The sequence below is a fragment of the Trachinotus anak genome, unplaced genomic scaffold (genome assembly GCF_046630095.1).
Source record: "Trachinotus anak isolate AG129_WGS33_773 ecotype Australia unplaced genomic scaffold, CSIRO_AGI_Tana_v1 ptg000001l, whole genome shotgun sequence".
NCBI classification, from domain to species: Eukaryota; Metazoa; Chordata; class Actinopteri; order Carangiformes; family Carangidae; genus Trachinotus; species Trachinotus anak.
The window spans coordinates 24,489,920-24,513,097 of record NW_027273852.1 but is presented as its reverse complement, the minus strand read 5'-3'; the positions used below and the strand labels follow the sequence as shown (position 1 = coordinate 24,513,097).

Sequence of the window (23,178 nt, the reverse complement as noted above, 5' to 3'; positions counted from 1 at the left end):
ACTGATTGTGAACTAGACGAAGCGACTCCCCAGGCCTATGCACACACACACATTCACGGACACCTCTTACATGTACATATGCAACTCACAACCCAACCCCATCCCACGCCTTCGCCGCTTCCTCCCATCCAGTGCGGCGGGCGGGGTCCGATAGCTGCGCCTAAATGGCAGCGGCTGCGGCTGGCTGCCTGTCTGCACTGGAATCACCTCCTCCCCCCTTCCCCCCCCCCCCCCCAGGAGTATAGTTTGGGTTCTGTTATTTTTTCTCCTCTCCTCTCCACTTGTTTTTCCCCATTCCTCCTTTTTAAATGGCGCCGCAGATGGCTGCCTCGGTGTTTTGGTGCGCTCTGCACCATTCACTAGAACAAATTCCTTGTACGTGAAAACATACTTGGCAATAAACCTGATTCTGATTCTGATTCTGATTCTGATTGTTGTGTTGCGATGGTGTCTTAACTGTGACACAGCTCTCTGGCTAAGTGGGACCTGTGTTGCCTTATAACATACAAGCAGCTTCATGTTTGTTCTATGTTGCACAGCACACACCAGTCTGGATAGACACTGACATACATGTAAACACCTGAGGAGTCACAGCAGGAAACACTGATGTCAGATACGTCATCAGGTCGTGGATCAGGAACATGATACTCGCCGATCTTATAATCAGAATCAGAATCAGAATCAGAATCAGTTTTATTGCCAAGTATGTTTTCACATACAAGGAATTTTTTCTGGTGATTGGTGCAAATGATCAGCAACAGTGGGGCTCTCTAGCCTTGTTGATGAGGCTGATAGCAGATGGGAAGAAGCTATTTTTGTGGCGAGAGGTTTTGGTCCTGAAGGACCGCAGCCTCCTGCCAGAGGGGAGTGTCTCAAAGAGTTTGTGTCCAGGGTGGGAGGAGTCAGCTACAATCTTCCCTGCACGCCTCAGAGTCCTTGAGGTGTACAGGTCCTGGAGGGACGGAAGATTGCAGCCAATCACCTTCTCAGCAGAGTGGATGATACGCTGCAGTCTGTTATTGTCCCTCTCCGTGGCAGCAGCGTACCAGATGGTGATGGAGGAGGTGAGGATGGACTCGATGATGGAGGTGTAGAAGTTCACCATCATAGTCCTTGGCAGGTTGAACTTCTTCAACTGCCTCAGGAAATACATCCTCTGCTGAGCTTTTTTGATGAGGGAGCTGATGTTCAGCTCCCACTTGAGATCCTCTGTGAATGTGGTTCCCAAGAAGCGGAAATGCTCCACGGTGGCCACGGGGGAGTCGCACAGGGAGATGGGGGTGGGTGGGGCTGGGCTCTTCCTGAAGTCCACTATCATTTCCACTGTCTTCAGAGCGTTTAGCTCTAGGTTGTTCTGCCTGCACCAGGTCACCAGACGGTCAGTCTCCCACCTGTAGGCAGACTCATCGCCATCAGAGATGAGTCCCATGAGAGTGGTGTCGTCTGCAAACTTCAGGAGCTTGACAGACTGATGGCTGGAGGTGCAGGTGTTGGTGTACAGGGAGAAGAGCAGAGGAGAAAGAACGCAGCCTTGTGGGGATCCAGTGCTGATGGTCTGGAAGTCAGACACATGCTTTCCTAGCTTCACGTGCTGCCTCCTGTCAGACAGGAAGTCGGTGATCCACCTGCAGGTGGAGTCAGGCACTCTCAGCTGGGAGAGCTTGTCCTGCAGCAGAGCCGGGATGATGGTGTTGAAGGCAGAGCTGAAGTCCACAAACAGGATCCTGGCATAGGTCCCTGAGGAGTCCAGGTGCTGGAGGATGAAGTGGAGAGCCATGTTGACGGCGTCGTCTACAGACCTGTTGGCTCTGTAGGCGAACTGCAGGGGGTCCAGGAGTGGGTCAGTGATGGATTTGAGGTGGGACAGGACAAGACGCTCAAATGATTTCATGACCACAGAGGTCAGGGCAATGGGTTTGTAGTCATTTAGACCTGTGGGCCTTGGTTTTTTGGGGACAGGGATGATGGTGGAGGATTTGAAGCAGGCTGGCACGTGGCAGGTCTCCAGTGAGGTGTTGAAGATGTCCGTGAACACCGGAGACAGCTGATCAGCACAGTGCTTCAGGGATGATGGAGAGACAGAGTCAGGAGCGGCTGCTTTGCGGGGGTTCTGCTTCTTAAAAAGCCTGTTGACATCTCTCTCCAGGATAGAGAGAGACGTTCCTTTGGTAGGGGAGGAGGGGGGTTCTGATGTGGCTCGTTGTTGAGGTGCCAGGGCCCCTGCTGAAGTGGGGGAGGAGAAGCTGGTGGTCTGGAGGTGGTGGCTGGACTCGCAGGGGTTAGTGTCAGGCTTGTCCCATTGTCTTTCAAAGCGGCAGTAGAACTCATTCAGATCGTTGGCCAGACGGAAGTCGTTAATGGAGTGGGGGGGGTTTAGGTTTGTAGTTTGTGATCTTTCTGAGCCCTTTCCAGACAGAAGCAGAGTCGTTGGCTGAGAACTGGAGCTGAAGTTTCTCAGAGTACAGATGTTTAGCTTCTCTCACCGCCTTGCTAAACCTGTACTTGGACTCTTTAAACCTGTCCCTGTCCCCACTCCTGAAAGCTTCCTCCTTTTGCCTCCTGAGCTGACTGAGCTTAGCTGTGAACCAGGGTTTGTCATTGTTATAACTCACCCTGGTGCATGATGGGATACAGCAGTCCTCACAGAAGCTGATGTATGACGTCACAGCCTCTGTGAACTCATCCAGACTGTTGGAAGCAGTCCTGAACACCTCCCAGTCAGTGCAGTCCAAACATGCCGCAGATCCTCTATGGCTTCACTGCTCCACTGCTTCCATGTCCTCGCAACAGGTTTACACAGTTTTAGTTTCTGCCTGTATGTGGGAATCAGGTGGACCATGACATGGTCAGAGTGGCCCAGTGCAGCCCGGGGGACGGCGTGATAAGCACCACTGATTGTGGTGTAACAGTGGTCCAGAGTGTTCCCCTCTCTGGTCGGGCAATTAACAAACTGTCTGTATTTGGGCAGTTCGTGGCTGAGGTTCCCTTTGTTAAAGTCACCAAGGACAATAACTAAGGAGTCCGGGTTGGTCCGCTCCACACACAGTATCTGCTGTGGCCTGTGGTGGGATGTAAACACCGACCAGGATGATTGAGGTGAACTCACGGGGGGAGTAGAAGGGCCTGCAGTTTATGATGAAAGTCTCCAGGTCAGGAGAACAGTGCTGCAGGATCACTGTCACGTCTCTGCACCAGCCACTGTTTGCATAAAAGCAGATTCCTCCACCTTTCGTTTTGCCGGACAGCTCTGTGTCGCGATCCGCTCTGAAGAGCTGGAAGCCGGCCAGCTCCAGCGCAGAGTCCGGAATCGATCCACACAGCCACGTCTCCGTGAAGCACAGAACGGCAGATGAAGAAAAGTCTCTGTTCTTCTGCACCAGTAGCTGAAGTTCATCCAGCTTGTTGGGCAGTGAACGCACCTTGGAGAGAAATACACCTGGGAGCGGTGTGCGGAGTCCGCGCCGGCGGAGACGCGCAGGCGCACCGGCACGTTTTCCTCTCCTCCGGTTCCTAATATATATCGTAACCTCTAACAGATTATAAGATCGGCTAGTATCATGTTCCTGCAGTAGCCCAAGGCTGCATTTTCAGGTTGTGTTTTGTGGTGGATTTTTAAGTTACATTTACCTGTTTTCTGTATGTATGAATACTGCAGCCTCAACTGTAACAACTGCCAAGATCGAATGGAGTATCTAGGCCAAGGACACTCAGCAGACTCAGCAAGTTAAAACAGACAACAGGGCCTTCTATCAGGCTGCGTGTAAACTATAGTCTTTGAACTTTGACACATAGACATACATAGAGGCTTTCTGAGCCCATCCATCCTGTTATTTTTTTAATGAGACATCGTGGATTTGAGATACCATTATGATTAAGATAGCGTGGTAAAAAAGATTATAATTGGACGAGGACGGGGAGTGTCAAAACTCCAGTCTACCCTGAATGAGGGAGGGCGTCACCAGGGAATTTAAGGCAGAGTTGGACTGTGTTGTATTCAGTGTCTGGCTTCATGCACCAGCCTCGGTTTGGTATATTATCTTTAAATTTACAGTAAATCTATTTGACTGCATCAGACTCTTGCTCTCTTGGACTCTTATTGTCTCAGTGTTTACTTTCATTCCTGAACCATAGTGTAGTATTGTTGGAACTTGTAGTGTAACAAGTTATAGAAAAGTGTTGCAGAGACGTCTGAAGATCCACTGACCCATCTGAGAGGCTTTTCTGCGACAGTATCATAACAATAACGGATAATGTTATTATTATAAATGTATAAAGATGGCTAAAAATAAAGTAATTGGCGTATTATATTTATGGGAGCTGTCATACAGTCCTGTTGTCCAATTGCTCAGGTGGCACCGTCGTGGAAAAACCGCGGTCCTGGAAGCAGCTCGGTGATGGTGTGTTTTAGAGATCCGTCTCTTTAGATGTTGTCAGACCATGGCACAGCAGTACAAACGGAGAGGTCGTGTTTTAGTTCAGGAGGACGACGGTGAAAATGTAATACTGCAAATATGTAAATGACACAATCCATCAGTTTGTGTGAGCTATGATGTAGACAGCATCACCAGGACACGAATATGTGAGCGGGGTAAGCGGTAGTGGTGGGCGGATCGATCCAAATATCGATAGTATCGATACCAAGTCGGGATCGGTATCGGATCGATACTAGCCTGGTGAGATCGATTCTTTACTTTAAGTTCCGCTCTTGTTTGCAAAGCTGCGGTTTCGGCAAAGAGGAAACAGCCAGGTCCCCCCCCCCCTTGTGTTTAGATGTTGCGCCGTCACGTGAGTCACGTGACGTGACTTACAAGCGCAAAGCAAACAAACAAACAAGCAAGTTTCCGGCTCAGGTTCATCAGCACAAGCACAGGGAAAATACAACAGAAGAATGGCAGAGAGGAAGAGGAGCCGTGTGGCTGGATTTTCAAGCCGAAAACGAGACAACAGCAAAATGTGGGATTTGTAAAAAGCTAGTCAGGTATAGTGGAAACACCACCAATTTATACAAACATATAGAAAACCATCCAAAGGAAAACATGGAGCTACAAAAACGGAGAGAGGAGGAGAGAAATCCCCCACCCCCTGGCCCCGCTGCAAGACCCCCAGTCCAGAGGCAGAGGTCATTGGCAGAGGCCTTTCAGCATGGCAGAGAATATCCAGGCAGGTTATAGTGTTGACAGTAACAAAGTGAAACTGTTATTTATTACTTTAGCCAACTCAAAAAGTATAAATTATGCTAAGACCTTGATGTAATACATTTATCCCATTGAAATGTGTTATTTAAATGACTACATTTACTGGAATTGAAACACATATACTGAAGATAACATGGCTCAGAATTTATTGAATATTATTGCCCTTTTGTGTTAACTGTCAAAGGGATACTGTATGATTACTGCATTTAAACTACACATAGCTGTGCTAAAGGCTTATTTCTTTTATTATTTCACTTAGCTGATTCCCCAAGAGCAGAGGAGATCACAATAATCTTTCCATAGTAGAGGATGATGGCTTCAGGAATTTCAGTGAACATCAGTGCCAGCTGAGAGGATTTTTTCAAAAGCAGGGCTTTTTCTTGAACAAAAACCTGTAACCAAAACCTTTGTTCTGCACAGACTAACTAAAGGCGTCGGGGGTTCTTAAGTTGTTTGCATATTATTTATATTTTCACCAGTTGTTGTTTTTGTTGTTGAGAATTTTAATTAAATTTTTGTATTATAGTTTCTCAACAGTACTTGTTTGTTTTAATTAGTTCACTGGTTTGCGTGCACTTTTTATTTAAGATTTTTCTGAAAAAAAATTGAAAATAAAACATTTTCTATTTAATTATAAACTTTGTCCTAATTCTGTCCTGGGTTTTAACTATTTAATAATAAAAAGGGAAACATCACAAAAAACAGTTAAGGTCATGAAAATTAATTGAGATTTAGCAATTCAATGACGCATCCACCTTATTTATTGAAAAGTATCGGTATCGGTGATACTGGCCCGTATTTACTTGGTATCGGATCGATACCAAAATATGCAGAATCGCACACCACGAGTAAGCGGAGGGACCCTCCGGACCAGCGGGGGCGGTAATGGCCGCTGCGGCTGTTTGCCACTCCCGTCCAGGAAAGAGACGAGCCTCAATCATAACAGCGCTTGCGCGGACTCAAGGTGAGTTTGGCCAGAGAATTTCTGTTGAGCGGCAGATGTAAGCTAACGTTAGCAGTGAATGAGCTGCTGTTAAGCTAACGTTAGCAGTGAATGAGCTGGGTCTGTAAACAGCTGTACGACGAGTAAAGGGTCCCGGACCTCAGTCAGTGTGAACGTCCTGACACCAGGTAGGTTCCCGCTCCTCTGCAGGTAAAGACATGAGTTCAGGCCGGTTACGCTGTGACCGTCAGGCTCAAACACTCATGTCGGACTGGAGGGTCATAAACGTGGAGAACGTTAGAGCCAGGGGTCATCTTACATAACTGATCTGCGTGTTCCTAGTCTGTCTGTCTCCTTGTCTGACTGTATGTCCATCTCTGTCTCCTTGTCTCCTTCTCTGACTGTCTGTCTCTTACTCTACTTCTCTGACTCTGCCTGTCTGTCTCCAGGTTGCTGTCTCTGTAGACTGGAGTCCTGACTGCTGTCCTGCCCTTTCTGTCAGAATAACTGGACCCTGCAGACAGACAGAGACAGACCAGGATGACCAGTGTAAGTGTGGTGTTCCTAATAAACTGCTCACTGACTGACCAAATGTTCAGACCAAAAGTCTGCCTGTAAACTTGCTGGTTCGTCATTAGGAACATCGTCAGGTAGAACAACTTGTTTTCACCAGTGAGTCTTTTCATTTGTTTACATGTCACACATTCTTAGTAAAGACTGTGTAGTTGGCTCCTGTGTGATGTGTGTGTGGTGTGTGTGATGTGATACATGTGTGTGTTGTGTTCAGGTGCTCTGCTGCAGAGCCAGGCTGGTCTCTTACCTCCCAGGACTTCATGTGTTGGTGCGTCGTGTGGCTGGAGCCAGATCCTTCTCTGCTGCTGGATCCTCAGGCTCTGATGAGCCGCATGTGGCCCCTCCCCCTCCTCACATGGGTAGGTCATATGTCTTTTCACATGTTCACATGAACAGCTGGATTATTAGGAACAGAATGAGGCTGGTACAGGTGACGGTGTGTGTGCTGCTGTAGACAGGAGGCTGGTCAGAGTCTGCTCTTCTGTGCGCCTCTGGATCACATGTAGACAAAGACCTGGATTCTGAGTGAGACCTGAACCTTCATATTGTCTCCCTCAGGACTGCAGACGGTTTGGCCTGATGAGAACATGGGGCCTTTTGGGCCCCAGGACCAGCGCTTCCAGCTGCCTGGTAATGTAGGTTTTGACCGCCACCTCGAAGGACTAGCAGAGCACAAGAGGAGCCCCCCACACAAGGTGGTCCCTGACATCCTGTCTGCCCCATCCAGCAGTGAGAGACATGAGCTGGTACTGGCCCAGGTCATTGGAGACCTCTTTGTAAGTGTTATAACAGAGTCCATCATAGCACAGAAACAGCTCTGGTTAAGGTTACCATTGATCTCCTTATAGCCTCAGACAATGGACTTGTCTCTATACTTGTCCTGCCAGATCTTAGTGCTGCATTTGACACCATGGATCATAAGATTCTATTACAGAGACTAGAGCATATGGTCGGCATTAAAGGAACCGCACTAAGCTGGTTTAAGTCATATTTGTCAGATAGACTCCAGTTTGTTCATGTTAATAATGACTCTTCTATCATCACTAAAGTCGCAAGGTTCTGTGCTAGGACCAATACTTTTCAGTCTATATATGCTTTCTCTAGGAGACATTATTAGGAGGCACCAGATAAATTTCCATTGTTACGCAGATGACACCCAGCTGTTACTTATCCATGAAGCCAGGTGAGACTAACCAGGTAGCCAAGCTTCAGGTATGACATAAAAACCTGGATGACCAGTAATTTCTTACTCTTAAATTCAGACAAACTGAAGTTATTGTAATTGGCCCCAAACACCTCAGAGATACACGATATGATAATATACTGACTCTGGATGACATCACCTTGGCCTCCAGTGCTACAGTCAGAAACCTTGGTGTCACTTTTGACCAGGACTTGTCTTTTACTTCACATATAAAGCAAGTCTCTAGGACAGCCTTCTTCCACCTGCGCAATATTGCAAAAATCAGACCCATTCTGTGTCTAAAGGAAGCTGAAAAACTAGTTCATGCATTTGTTACCTCAAGACTGGACTACTGTAACTCTTTATTGTCAGGATGTCCCAAAAATTTAGTAAAAAGCCTCCAATTGATCCAGAATGCGGCAGCACGAGTACTGACAGGAACGAGGAAACGAGATCACATCTCTCCTGTGTTAGCTTCTCTGCATTGGCTCCCTGTAAAATCCAGGATAGAATTTAAAATGCTCCTCCTCACCTACAAAGCCATTAATGGTCAGGCACCATCGTAACTGGGAGAGCTTATAGTTCCCTAATTTCCCAATAGGACACTTCGCTCTCTAAATGCAGGTCTACTCTAAGAGTAGAATGGGGGGCAGAGCCTTCAGCTATCAGGCTCCTCTCCTGTGGAACCAGCTCCCAGTGTGGGTTCGGGAGGCAGACCCCCTCTCTACCTTTAAGATCAGGCTTAAAACTGTCCTGTTTAGTAAAGCTTATAGTTAGGGCTGGCTCGGATATATCCTGACCCATCCCTTAGTTATGCTGCTATAGAGCTAGACTGCTGGGGGATTCCCATGATGCACTGGGATCTCTCTCTCTCTCTCTCTCTCTCTCTCTCTCTCGACTACTTTATGCTATTAATTTACTTTATGTCTATTTTTTTCTCTCCCGTAGTTTGTGCTTCTCCTCTCTCTCCCTCTCTCTGTCCTCATTCTGCAGGTCTCTCTGCCTCTGGAGCAGCAGGATCCAGATCCACCACTACTCATCTTTACTATTAACCACTGTTATCTGTCATTATTATTGATAACACCATTACCTACACAGCTGTTCCTGGTCTCTCTCTCTCTCTCTATTCTCCTCTCTCCTCCCTCCACCCCTCCTTTTTCTCCTCCTAAACCCAACCGGTCGAGGCAGACGGCCGCCCACCCTGAGCCCGGTTCTGTTGGAGGTTTCTTCCTGTTAAAAGGGAGTTTTTCCTCCCCCCTGTCGCCAAGCGCTTGCTCTTTCTGGGAACTGTTGGGTTTTTCTCTATAACAAAGTAAGGTCTCAACGTTACCCTGTAAAGTGCCTTGAGATAATGTAAATTATGATTTGGCGCTATACAAATAAAATTGAATTGAATTGAATAACATGGGAACTGGTCGTGCCTCCAAAGAGGAAGTCCACTTTTTTTTCAGGTCAGTCAAAAACTCATCTCAGCTTTAATAACTACACCAGGACCCACAGACAGACAGAGACAGACAGAGAGAGAGAGACGGGTCCAGACTAGAGAGGCTGTGATCTCCCATCATCAGAGAGACCCTGAGATTAGTTTTCCCAGGAATGTATGAACTTATTGCTGTTGATGTTGATGATGTTTGAAGTGTTACATTGATACTAAATTTAATCTCTCCTGCCATAGTTTCCCATTGACATCCCAACATTGACAACATGAAGGAATGCAACTCTCATCACTTCTGTGTGTGTGTGTGTGTGTGTGTGTGTGTGTGTGTGTGTGTGTGTGTGTGTGTGTGTGTGTGTGTGTGTGTGTGTGTGTCAGCAGACAGATGACCCAGCCTCCTCTCAGAGTGTCAGTAGAGCTGAACAGTACTTTGATGACTCCAGTGTGGAGTGTGTCATACAGTCCTGTCCTGAGCTGCTACAGAGAGGTACAGTACAGATACTGGACTCATCCTCACACCTTCATCCAGATTCTGTCTCTTAGTGTAGACTACTTCTTAAGAACCAGGTTGTTTTTGACTGTGAACACTTGAACGTCAACTCAGAGGTGCGTACCTGTGTATGTACATGTGTGTAGCTCCTCCAGCTGAGGAGCAGCTCTGCGTCTGTCTCACCTGTGTCTCTGATGATGAACAGATTTCCAGTCCATGTTTCCTGAGGCTCCGGCCTCTGATATGATGGTGGTGACAGTGACCCAGAAGACCCAGAACGATATGACATCGTGGTGTGCTGAGGTGGAGCAGGAGAGGGAGCAGGTGCTGGAGAAGGTGAGCTGGTTTCTCCTGACCCTTCCGTAACGATCAGGGGGCAGCAGTAGTGTGTGTTGTTCTGTGTGAGGCTGTGAAGAGGACGGTGTGTGGTCTTATGAAGTAGAGTTGTATATTGTTCAGTATACTGTATACTGTTGATAACTGATACTGTCATATCTGTAATGCACCAAAGACTCTTCAGAGTCAGATGAGGGCTCTGCCTCCACTAGGGGGGTCATGATGAGACAGAGGGGGGGACAGAGAGAGACCAGGACCGGGATCACAGTGATAACAGTTGTTCTTCTGCTGTGCAGTTTGTTGACGGAGCCAAAGAGATCTGCTACGCTCTGCAGAGTGACGGGTTCTGGGCTGACTTCATTGACCCGTCCTCAGGCCTGGCGGTAAGATACCACTGTCAGTTTGATCTGAGCCACAGTGGTATCTGGTCTCTGTGGCTCCACCTGTGGCTGTTGTCACAGAGACCAGCTATGTTGTGTTCAAAGACCTGCTGCTGTTCTTCTGGAGAACCTCAATGATTAATGTGTGTGTTTCTCTGGAGAACCAAAATTGTTAATGTGTGCTCCTCTGGAGAACCTAATAGGTGTGTGTGTGTGTGTGTGTGTGTGTGTGTGTGTGTGTGTGTGTGTGTGTGTGTGTGTGTGTGTGTGTGTGTGTGTGTGTGTGTTCCTCTGGAGAACCTAAAATGTTAATGTGTGTGTTCCTCAGGAGAACCTAATAGAGTAATATCTGTGTTCCTCTGGAGAACCTAATACATTAATATGTGTGTTCCTCTGGAGAACCTAATAGATTAATATGTATGTTCCTCTGGAGAAACTAATAGATTAATGTGTGTGTGTTCCTCTGGAGAACCTAATCAATTAGTATGTGTGTTCCTCTCCAGTTCTTCGGCTCTTACACCAACAACACGCTGTTTGAGACGGACGACAGGTACCGTCACCTGGGCTTCCAGATCGAGGACCTGGGCTGCTGCAGGGTGATCCGACACGTTCTGTGGGGAACACATGTATTTGTTGGGACGATCTTCACCGATGCGCCGCCGAGCAGCCTCATCATGAAGGAGCTGCAGGGCAGATGAAAACTGGGACACTGGGGCAGGGTTCAGACTGTGTGAGAACCTGCTCAGATTGTTTTAGAACAGAGGTAGTACCTTATTATCCGACAGTGATTTATATTTATAGATCCTACATGTCACAGGCTGGAACAGTGCTGTCAACACAATAAAGTGTTTGTTCACTGAATGCTGCTGTGGTTCAGATCCCTCTCACACCGATGTCAGCAGGAGAACCACCAGGTAGTCTCCAGACTGATGAAGACTTGCACCTGAACTGTTTCTGGAATGTAAACCAAACCTGGCTCCCTGCAAAGCAGCTGCAGGAGGGTTCATGTGAATCAGTATGGTCTCAAATCAGCCTGTTACCATGGAAACCCATTGTGTTAGTACAGACTACTGGTCACAGTCAGGGGTCTGACTCTCAGGTGGAACCTCTCCTCAGATCAGTGAAATGAACCTTCAGCTCATCTTGCAGGAGAGTCTCCACCTCCTGCAGAGAAGGAGGGTTTTGGAACTTGAGGTTTCCACAGGTGCTGAAAGGTCCAAGAGCCAATAATCTGAGTTTGATGTGGTTTGAAAATGATTGATTACGACTTTGATGTAGTTGGATGAACTTCAGGCTAAGTTTTAAATGTGTTTTTGTTTTGATCACAAACCAACATGAATTAATAACCACTGATGAAACAGTGCAGCCCGGTCACAGCTGTGGGTCGTGATGTGTCCTCATCAAAAACACGGAGACTTGATGAACAAGTTACAGCAGGTCCAACTAGATCCTGCTCCAGAACAGGACTTTGGTCCTGGATGACGCCTGCTGAAGAGAATGAATCTTAAGATGCTGTGCAGTGTTCAAGGAAACACATCAGGGCGGGCGGCCCGATAGTGGAGTGGTTAGGGCGCGTACCATGTCAGTTGCCGGTTCGACTCCCGACCGGCTCGAATCTTTCCTGCATGTCATTCCCCTCTCTCTGCCCCCTTTCCTGTCAGTCTCCACTGTACTGTAATAAAGGCACAAAAGGCCGAAATAAAAAGAAACATAAGGAAGTCCGGGTATGAAGTCCTCCGTCCTCACCTGGAAACATCTGTACCTGTGCTCTGCTGCATCCAGATGCTGAGTGTGAGATATAGAGACAGAACGAGGTCCTCTGCAAGACAAGTGGGGAACTACAGAGCCAGGGCTGGTTCTAACAAATCACTGTTAGAAGTGGCTGTTATTATAGTAATATCTGGTAATTATGATGATAGAGGTCCCTGACCTGAAGGAAGAACGAACATCGATCCTGACCTGAACCAGACCACCGGACTGACCATAAACTGAAACATGTGACCAGTAAAACTCACTGATGTCAGTGAATGTGACACCTGTTACACTGACCTGCAGCGTCTACCATGGTAACCATGACAACAAAGGCTCAGTACAGACTCCCGATACATGAGGCTGATTTTCTTCTAAAGTTTCTACTGAACTCCACCTGTAGGGGCGTTTTCCATATATCCCGATCAAAACTTCTCATACGGAGGCTCCGACACTTTAACTGGCTTTTACCAGTTTGCAGGCAGCTAACAGCTCACTCTTCCTCCACTGCTTCTCTCTGTGGTTTAAACAACACAGGCTCTTCCAAACTGCTCTGTAACGATGCTCTAATAATTTGTCCCCACCCGATGTGGGACACCGGAATCTAATTCTAGGCATTTTAAGTAATAATGAATGTGGGGGTGTCCTAACTTTGTCCTCAGTAGGAATTGGCATCTTTGTTTATTTCTTTTGTTAAATAAGGGGATTTTTTGTTGCAAGGGTGATGCAATTACATCACCTTTATCTATAGATATAATTTGAGATAAGCTCTAATATTGTTATCTTGATATTTCTTAATAAAGAACTAAATGTTTAATGGGGTGTCCTAATTGGGGGGGGGGGGGGGGCTGTATGTCCTTGGACTGGACACTGTAGGAGTTCTAACTCCAGAAGATGGCGGTAATGCAACATTTAGGATACAGAAGAAGAAGACGAAGAAGCGGAAGAGCCAGACAGTTCTGATGCAGTGTCCTGGTACGGACTGGTCCTGGTAGAGACCGTAGTCCTGGTACAGACAGCGGACCATCAGACTGATGATGGTTTCACAGACTCGTCGCTCTTAGTGAAATGACGTCATCACGATGTTGTTCATTCTGCTGTGCATTCAGGTCGTCGTCACAGGTAGGCTCACTAGTTACCAGTAACTTTCGTTTTGACCAACCAACCCGTTCAGTTCAGCTGCTTAACGAATGACGAAGCTGAGACTGTTTTTTAACTTTTTAAGGTCTCTTCCTGTCGGCCACGTTGACCTCAGGTCCTGGTCTAAGTGTTGCAGCACTTAGACATCATCAGGACACTGTGGTGAAATCAAACACCTGAGTCTTTATTAACGCTAACTTCCGGTGGCTGCCGTTATCATTGACTGGTCAGTACTCGTCTTCCCGCCACTGCAGCTTCATGGTTGACAGTACAGAACCAGAACTGATGTATTGGTCGTGTCTAGTGAGGTCTGTCTGTGAGCAACATTAAATAATGGTTGTTATTATACGGCCTCCTTCAGCCCTCTGCTGTCTGAAAGTCTTCTATTGCGAAATATTACAGGAAGTTGTGGGATTTGCGTCAGTTACTGTGCGTCACCAGAGTCACTGAGAATCTGTTGTTCACTGGTTTAGAGCAAGAAAGGTTAAAGATTCCACAGCAGTTAGCACAGTGGTGGACAGAGGGGGGACGAAAAGCTGAGGAATATGAGGTGGTTTAGCTACCTGCTAGTCAGAGAGAGTGCGGAATATGGAAGGAGTCAGTTTTCATCAGGCTACAGAAAGATTCATCTCAACATCTGCAGATAGCGAAATAAAACTTCTGGCCCAGTATACAGCACAGTTCCACAACCTGGGACTGGCCCATATACTTCCACTTCTGAGTAGATTGTAGCTGTTATCTTCCAGTGATGCCTGACAGCAAGAAGATTATGTGTGTGGGCGAGAATTGGTCCACATGTGAAAGTGGCATTTGACCATCATGCCGTATATGGGCCAGACTTGGGTCGTTGAACTGTGGAATATACTGAGCCAGGAGAAACACAAGCATGTGGCCCCAGTATAGGCCAGATGTATCTTCTTATCTGTCACACCTGTGTGGTGACATAAACAGACCCAGGAACTCACACATGTCTTGAGACTCAGACTGCCTATAAGCCCATCACAAAGACAGCATAAGAAGGTGTAGACAGACACTGTGTTGTGATGTTGTGTTGCTCATTGACTCTTCGGTGCATCATTGTTCAGTAATAACAATGCTATTAAAATCAGTAAAACTGAATTAAAGAAACTACACTAAGATGAAGGTGTATGATCAGGAATATGCAGGAGGAAACTGATGACTGACCGTCTCATCTGCTGTTTGAACAAACCTCCGTTTCCACCTCTAGTCAGACAAATGTCAGGTTTTGTTGCTGCATCTTGTAAAGGCAGCTGTGCTGTTACATTTGAGCTGAATACCTTTTAAACGGAGGATCATCGATGATTCAGACTTTTGCTTGAACTCTGTCTCCTTGTTCACTGCTCTGTCCATTCTCATCAGTCCCAGCACTTTCTGAGGTGACGCCAGCACCACCTCAGAACATCCATGTTGAGAAGTGGTTGCTGACATGGACTCCGGCCACAGAGGAGAGAGATGTCACCTACACTGTTCAGTACCAAAGGTGAGGTCAGACACGTTGATGTGATCAGACATCACTGCCTCGTCCTTTTCCTCTGTGGTGTTTTCATTGTTGCTGACAGTCAGTGTCTGACCTGACTCAGCTCACTCCCTGTATCTTGGCTGTAAAATGCACTGTATTTCCATTTAATGTATGAAATGTGTCTTGGAGCTGCAACAATGAATTAAACAACAGAAAATCCATCAGCTGCTATTTTGATTACTGAGTAACAGTGTCAGCCTTGTTTTAACAAAATGTTCTGATGTGAGGGTTTGATCCTTTTGATGGTGAGGTCAATAACTTCGACTGAGAGAATGATCTACAGACTAGACGATAATGAAAGTGAGGGTGTCATCGTTTCAATTGTAAATTGATTGATTGAAATGTGCTTTGACATTATAAGTGGTATAGTTGATTCTCCCAGTTTTGTTTTTTTTTCCACCTCACTGACTTTCTCATGTCTGACACACATCTGAAAAAGCAAGTAGCTTTAGCTTTAGCAGCAGGTTAGCAGCTGCTCCTTGGAGCCGTCATGGCTGCTGTCAGAGGAGAAGCTAACACAGAGAGAACAGGTGAACTGGGAAACTTGCTGCTGTTTGATGTGCAGAGAGCACACTGCAGCTACAGGAGAAAGATGGCAGCAGTTTTTGTCCCCAGTTGACTGGTGACGTAAGTTATTGTTACACTTTAAATACTGATTTTAATGTGACCATGTGTCCTTAGTGTTGTGACATCACACATGACACCATGTGACCTCTTCTTAAAGAGGAACTAGAAACTGTAAATGAAGGTGGAAAAGCACAGACCAGTGTCAAACAACATCCACCACAGAAAACATTCAGATTCATACTAAATGACCAGGACTAGCACCAAAGTTTAAAGGCTTGCCCCCTGGTCCAGGACCCAACCTCCATCAAGTTTGGTGCAAATTACTTCAGCACTTTAAGTGTGATCATGCTGGGAGACAGACAGACAGACAGACAGGTCACCCCTGGTGGAGGTAATGAAGGTTCCTGACATTGTCACAGAATCTGACTGTTGTTGCTTTTTGTCCTCAGTTTTGACACCAGTGTGTGGAGAGACATTCCCGCCTGCGTCCACACGTCTTTCACTTCCTGTAACGTTGCTTTCAGCAAAGCTGAGAGCAAGCATGGCTGTGTCACGCTGCGTGTGCAAGCGGAGAGACGTGGGCTGACCTCGACACCAGTCCAAGCCTGCAGCAGACACGGTAAGAAATCAGTCTGATCAGTGACACTGCAGCAGCACAGTTGGTGCGCTGGTCTACATTGCTGATTGATCTAGTGCTTTAACAGGACTAGTAGAACTAACATGGCTTTATGTTCTCATGGGCTGTGGAGACATCTACATTCTTGAGTACAAACTGCAACAGCATCATTCTGAACAAGTCACGACTGTGACTCTGAGTGTGTGGATGAACTGTGAAACAGATGAATCATTGTTACTGTGCAGCCTCCACATCACTGACAGTACCAACACACTCATAATAGTCAGCTGCAACCCATGTTAGTGGAGTTTTGTTAGCTCTGTGTGGCTGTTAGCATACCTGACAGGTGAGCTGTGAGCTGGGTGGTCTGAGCACCTGTGTGTGGCAGTTCAGCATCAGACTTCATTTTTTACTCACCAACATCTGTCTCCAGAGGTGGAGACAAACACCAGTGTTTACTCTTGCCTCTGTTGGCATGATAACAGCTAGCCCCCGTCTCCTCGCTGTAGCGTCCAGTCTGTCCGGAAGACGTGTTATAACCTCTGGTCATATAAACACAAGGATGACTGAAGCTCTTGTCAGGTGACCATCACCTGCTCCTGATAAGAAACCATGTTCAGCAGGAGAGAAACTTTACAGGCAGAACCTTTATTCAGAAACAGAGCTGTTCAGATAAATTGTGAGATATTTTTTATGTAGCAGTAATAAAGAGGGAATCCATTTTCTTATTTTCGCCAGTACTGAGAACGTCAGAGCTTATTGATACTACAGTATTTAAAGCTCCATATTTGAACTTCTCCAGTGTTTATCTGAAGTGTTGATCTCCATCAGAAGATATATTTGTGGTTTTAAGAACAGGTCAGTGAGCCAATCAGAAGAGAGGATCTGAGCCTCTCTTCTAATGGGTCCAGGTGGGCGGGGCTTGGGGCGTGTGTGAGAGCAGTGACTGAAGTCAAAGACAAAGTTCCAGAAGTCCTGACGGCTGGTTTTAAGGCTCAGTTTCTGAATACAGGCTGTGTAATACAGGCTGTGTATCAAAGCCTCAGTCCACAGACTGAGGCTTTGATACTTTCACAGTATTAATATAGAACCTAGACCTGCTTTATAATCAAAAAAGACATGGACATCTACCTTAAGACTGTGTGGGACCTTTAACTTATTCAGCCCCAGGTCCTGTTTGATACCAGGTTTCAGTACTATCCCTTTTGATAACAACTGAATGTCATTAATGATATTAACAAGCAGCATGTGCTCAGTGCTCAGTGTCTTCATTGTGTAACCTTATTTTCCAAATCAATCCAGTAACAGATCCCTTGCAACATGGCTGACACGAAGTGATCTGTCCCTGTACCTGTCTACCATCAGTTAGTTGGTACACCAGGTCAGGAGCAGACATTTACCTAGGTCCTTCTGTAAACAGGAGTGAGTGGGCGGGTTTATAAGAGACACTCAGTGTATTTGCCTGTGTTTCTCCAGGTGACTCCTGCACACCTGAAGTCAGTCTGACTGCACGGCCCGGATCCCTGACTGTGTTCCTGAGCCGGAACCACAGTCTGGCTGAAGAGTATGGTGACCACGTAACACACAGGGTTTACTACGGCAAGGAAGGAGAGTCACTAGAGGTGAGACTCCTCACAGGTGGATCTGTATCTGTACCTGAACTACGCTCATACTTTGGTGTTATTGCAGACTGTTTCCATGACGATTCCCTGCTCACTGAAAACACAGCAAAAAGGCACAGTGTAGTTCTCAGTGAAGTGTCTGTTTTCTGTTAGAAAACCAAACATGTGTCTTTGCATGTGTCTCTTGTGTCTCCTCAGGAGAAGTATAAAGAAACCTTGTCCTCAGTGTCCTTCCTTGGGCTGGAGGAGGGACAGAGGTACTGTACCAGGGTGCAGTACGTCAGGTACAATGAGGCCGTTGGAACAAGAAGTTGTCCTCAATGTGAAGTCATCCCCAGGACAAGTAAGACCATGATTCTTCATTTTATATTTCATCACTAGAACACAACCACCAACACAAGAATTGCACAATTACACAGTATGTTAACCCACAAACAAGGAGTCAAGAAAACCAGTGTCAAAAATGTATTTATGACAGAGTATTTATTCATGACAATGTATGTTTTTATGACAATGTAATAATAATATGAAGTATAATAAACTTTATTGTAGAGCACTTTTCATACAAAAAATGCAGCTCAAAGTGTTTCACAATAAACACTTTAGTAGTACAATAAAATAAAGGTGAATAGAAGGACAATCAAATTAGACAATACAAAGAGAGTTAATTGAAAGCCAAGCTAAATAAACTAAGTTTTCAGCTGTGGTTTAAAAATGTCAAAGAGCCTGAATCTCTTAAAGCAGGGTTTTCCATAATTTTGGAGCATCAGTGAAAGATCTAAGAGCTTGAGAAGGATTATAAAACGACAGATCATCTGCAATGGAAGCCAGTTCCAAACCATTAAGAGCTTTAAAAACAAGTGAAAGGACTTTAAAATCAGTTCTAAAAGATACTGGAAGCCAGTGGAGTGAAGCTAAAACTGGGGTAACATGCTCTCTCTCCTTTGTTTTAGTTAAAAGTCCAGCAGCACAGCTCTGAATAAACTGAAGACTCTCAGTTGACTCATTTAGAAGACCAGTAAAAACAGCAGTGCAATAATCTATTTGAAATAAAAGCATGAATAAGTTTTTCTTTATGGGACAGGAGCGGCTGCACTTTGCCAAAATTTCTCAAGTGATAAAAACCTGTTTTGGTCACCTTCTTTATGTGTGAAGTAAAATTAGACTTACCGTGGATTCACACCACGTTCACACCGCGATGGACGCAATGAAGTCAATGTAAATGGTGTGATGGATCGCTTGAAGTTGAAAAATTTGAACTTTTCACGGTTATTGCCCAAATCGCGTCGCCCGACGCAGCATCGCGTGTCATCGCGCCATTTACATTGACTTTGAATGGAAACTTGTGGTGTTCATCACGTCCATCGCGTTTGGTGTGAACGCACAGTAAGTCTAAAATAGCATGTTATTTCCGAATTGACTAAATGGGCCAGATTTACAAGTTTACAGGACAGTAGACCTCATTTATCTGGGGGGTCAACCAGAAGTATTTTTGTTTTATCTTCATTTAGTTTCAAGAAGTTGTTGGTCATCATTATCATCAGGTTCCACTGAGACACACAGCTGTGTGTCATCAGTATAACTGTGAAACTATAGTTTGTTTTCCCTGATGATGTTGTCTAAAGGGAGCATGTACAGGGAGAAAAGAAGGGGACCAAGACAACTTCCCGGGGCAACACAGAAAGGCAAATCATATTTTCTTGACACATGATTCCCGATTGCAACAAAGAACTTCCTCCTTGAGATATATGATCAGAACCAGTTTAAAACGGCCCCAGAGAGCCCAACCCTGTTCTCAAGACAGTCTAAAAGAATTTCATGGTCTGTTGTATCAGATACAGCACTTACATCTAAAAGAATCCGGACAGAGACCTTATTAGCATCAGTGTTAATTCTGAGATCACTGAGAATTTTAACAAGGGCTGTCTCTGTACTGTGTGTGTGTGTGTGTGTGTGTGTGTGTGTGTGTGTGTGTGTGTGTGTGTGTGTGTGTGTGTGTGTGTGTGTGTGTGTGTGTGCGTGCGCACATTTCAGAACATGAGCCAGTACAAACAGAGGTGATCGTGGGGGTGGTGGTCGTGGTCTTCTTGGTTCTGACTCCTGTCATAGTGTATATCCTCATCTGCCATCGTGGGAGAGTCAAACAGTGGCTGCGACCTGCAACCTGCGACATCCCTGATGTGAGCACACACCGATCAACACAACCACCACACACATGCACGCACACACACACACACTGATCAGCACAACCACCACACACACGCGTGCACACACACGCGCACACACACACACACGCACACACACACACACACACACCAGGTCACACTGTGTGTCAGAAAGGACGTGAGGTCAATGCAGTTAGATCAGGACGTAGACAGTCATGAAGCTGAGGGTGAGTTTGTTTACGGAGTCAGGATGAGGAAGGTGGGCCAGGTGGTGCAGAATTAAACTGCTGTATTTACAGAGACCTGCAGGGATGTAGTCCAATCCTGAAGTCATCATCACCTGGGCCCCTCCACAAAGAACCAATAGGATTTCTCCGTTGTGTTTTGGATGATTAGAGAAAATCGGCAACAGTTTCTGATCCTGACAGGTTTTGTTCAGCAGGATCATCTTCACTAATGACTCCACTTTATGATGTTTGAAGCCTAAATACAATCAGCAGCAGTAAAAAGCTCTTGCTGGGCTATAAACCAACTACACCACAGTCACATGACTTCAGTCTCATTTGGACACTTGTTAGCAACCGGCCTTTTTTAACAGACAGAAGCTTCAAGGAATCAAGACTGAGGGATTTACTGACCATCCATGTAAACAGTCAATATTATCAATGATATCATTCTAAAGACCCAACTGAGTCCACCCCCCGATTATTGTTCTTTGCTCCTCCAGTTTCTCCTGCAGCCTTACCCAGAGCATCACATGCTCAGCTCTCCCAACAGCCCCAGTGAGGAGCGCTATGATGTCATCTCCTTCATCACCCCAGAGGAGGTCAGAGGGCAGTTACAGCTGCCACCTCCCTCTGCTCCTGCACCACCTGCACTGGGCTAAGACCTGAGGTTTGACCTGTCAGAGACCTGCCGTCCCGACCACCCCACATTTCCACATTTATATTCTCCTGAGATGGATTTAGACTCAGGACCAGTGAACAGCTGATTAAAGTTGGTGGGAGGAGAAAACCTGATGTGATCTCCAGGAGAAGAAAACTCTGACTGACACTCAACTGGTTTCATCTGACTGTGACTTTGTCCTTCACCATGTCCACCCACAGAGACAGTCACAGGATCGTGTGACTTCACCAGACGTCCACCTGACACTAGATCTCCACAGGACCTGACTCTACACTATCACATACTTTTATACTTTTATATGGCGCATTTGTTTATTATAAACCATTTCAATCGCAGCATTAACTGGTTCTGGTCTGGTTTTATTCTAACCCTCAAAACTCTTAACATGGTCCATCTCCCCCAGAATGAGTACTTTGTTTTAATCTGGGAGGAAACAACTGGTCTTCCTGTCATCCTGTAAGACCAGCAGGAGGTTCAGTGAAGACTGAGGACTGATCTCTGGTCTGCATCACATATTCTCAGACCAGCACAAGAGACCAAACTGGGACTAGTTCCTCAGACTCAACAGCCTCGTCACCTATGCCTGGGCCCAGTTTTGACAAAATATTTCTGAAGCTGTGAGGGGGATTATTATTACTTTCATTATAGTTGTTTGGTCTTCAAAGTTCAGAAGATGCCTTGTTGTGTGTGAATCATGTTAAGTTCTTTACAGTGAGACGTTCACCGTGAACAGTGACACCTACTGGACGTGGACTTTTATGACACACATGTATTATAATGCTGCATTTAGGTGCTGCGTGGATGTTCCTGCTCCCTGAGCTTCAGTGCGATCAGATGTTCTGTGTTTTCTTGCTCCTGTTGAAACAACACGGTGATGCTGTTTCCAGTGTTTGTTACTTGTTATCAGGGTTACTGCTAATCAATGACTTTATAACTAATCCAGGTCACTAACAGTTACAACCTAACACCGTGTTACTACGTTTATGTTGGTGATATGTGAATTTGCACCAGTTTGAAAGTTGTGAACCAACATTTTTATGATGAGTTGTGTCTGAATGAACTAATGTTTGTGAGGATTCCCTCAGTCTCAATGAGAAACCTTTGTACATTAAGATCAAGGAAATATTATCAATACTGATATGAACAGTGTCTTGGTTCCCTTTGTTGCTTTGATTTATATTTGAATCAATCAAAAGATAAATCAATCAGTCAATCAATCAATGTTTTTCAGTGATCCTCAACTTTCTGTTTGGCATTAAATGACTCAGAAACAGGCATGTGTCATGTTACTGTAGGTCAGCTGACTGTGTCAACATCACTCAACTGTTCTTCATTCACATTTAAAACCACTGAAGTGGTCACAGAAACATGTTATTCCAGGCAGAGGTTTGGTTTGTCTGACATCTTCACCTCAGGACGGTGGAGGTTAATGAGATGTAGTTCATGAAGCTCAAAGCATTAAAACTTTGTTTTTAATTCACCAGCAGAGTCTCTGTCCCTGTTACTGTGGACGGAGGAGAAAGCAGGTCCACTGAAGACAGCTGACAGGAGGTCTGTGGACTGATCCAGAGATTCTAAAGACTCGCTGCTATTTGAGTTTTAAATACACACACTGTTCACCTTCAGGGTGTGAACAGACCTGAAATCAGCCTAAGCAGCTCATCATTCAAACATTGTCCTAAACTTTACACAAAATGTTGAATAGGGTTTTATTTCATATGTATCTGTCTTTCTTCTTTTAAACTCCTAAACGTTGGGCACTGTGTTTAAAGAGCTATAGCTCCCACACTGTTCGTTCTATACTGATGTAAACCTGAGCAAATTAAAGCTGAGACTTGGCTCTTTGATGTAGATTTTACTATTTTATTTCAAACTGAATCAGAACGTGAAGAACAACAGACCAGCTCTGAACCTAGTACATGTCTGGACAGTGTATTTAAAAATAAAAATTAAAAAAAAAAAAAAAATCCTAGTTGAAAACTTGTTGAACCTCTGTAAACAACTGACATCATATCATCATCATCCTGTCTAATCTCAGCTGGTTTCAGCATAGTGTCAGCTGGTTTCTGTAGTTTCTGTTGTTGAACAAGTTTAAAATAGAGACCAGTCTGTCACACGAGCTTGCTGCTCATGGCTGGCTGTTCACAGCTGAAGAGTGATTCTGGTCCTATGCTCTTTCTGGAATCACACATAGAACTGATCTTTATAACAACCTCATGAATTTGTAACAGAGATTTTTATGTGTTCTTTGAGAGGACCACCACCTTGTGTGATGATCTGTGGGAAGGGGCTTCTCCTGTATGTGTGTGGCTGCTCATCTGTCTCTATGTTTAGATAC

General features: G+C 45.5%; 2 protein-coding genes and 1 long non-coding RNA gene across 7 annotated transcripts; 2 read left to right on the top strand and 1 right to left on the bottom strand.

Moving 5' to 3' along the window:
- The first annotated feature begins 6,027 nt into the window (after positions 1-6,027).
- Positions 6,028-11,396, top strand: mmadhcb (metabolism of cobalamin associated Db). Of its 5 annotated transcripts, none has more exons than XM_071485428.1 (8): positions 6,028-6,159; positions 6,588-6,687; positions 6,926-7,070; positions 7,270-7,487; positions 9,708-9,816; positions 10,025-10,155; positions 10,452-10,538; positions 11,039-11,396. In XM_071485428.1, exons 2-8 carry the CDS (start codon positions 6,679-6,681, stop codon positions 11,231-11,233), a joined length of 894 nt encoding a protein of 297 aa, XP_071341529.1. In that variant the 5' UTR covers positions 6,028-6,159; positions 6,588-6,678; the 3' UTR covers positions 11,234-11,396. The 5 variants fall into 5 exon arrangements, with proteins under 5 accessions (XP_071341529.1, XP_071341548.1, XP_071341539.1 ...); XM_071485447.1 differs by having other exon boundaries at positions 6,030-6,159; positions 9,711-9,816; XM_071485438.1 differs by having other exon boundaries at positions 6,148-6,326; positions 9,711-9,816.
- Positions 11,397-11,891: 495 nt separating this feature from the next.
- Positions 11,892-12,604, bottom strand: LOC139625464 (uncharacterized). The gene is made up of 3 exons (XR_011691893.1): positions 12,298-12,604; positions 12,114-12,207; positions 11,892-12,020 (listed from the first exon to the last, which is right to left on the bottom strand). It is a non-coding gene; the product is annotated as an uncharacterized lncRNA (long non-coding RNA).
- A 599-nt stretch (positions 12,605-13,203) lies between these two features.
- LOC139625433 (interferon alpha/beta receptor 1-like) lies at positions 13,204-22,687 on the top strand. Its single transcript, XM_071485408.1, has 7 exons — positions 13,204-13,406; positions 14,805-14,925; positions 15,981-16,150; positions 17,624-17,769; positions 17,968-18,112; positions 19,804-19,949; positions 20,662-22,687. Exons 1-7 carry the CDS (start codon positions 13,367-13,369, stop codon positions 20,818-20,820), a joined length of 927 nt encoding a protein of 308 aa, XP_071341509.1. The 5' UTR covers positions 13,204-13,366; the 3' UTR covers positions 20,821-22,687.
- The last annotated feature ends 491 nt before the right edge of the window (positions 22,688-23,178 follow it).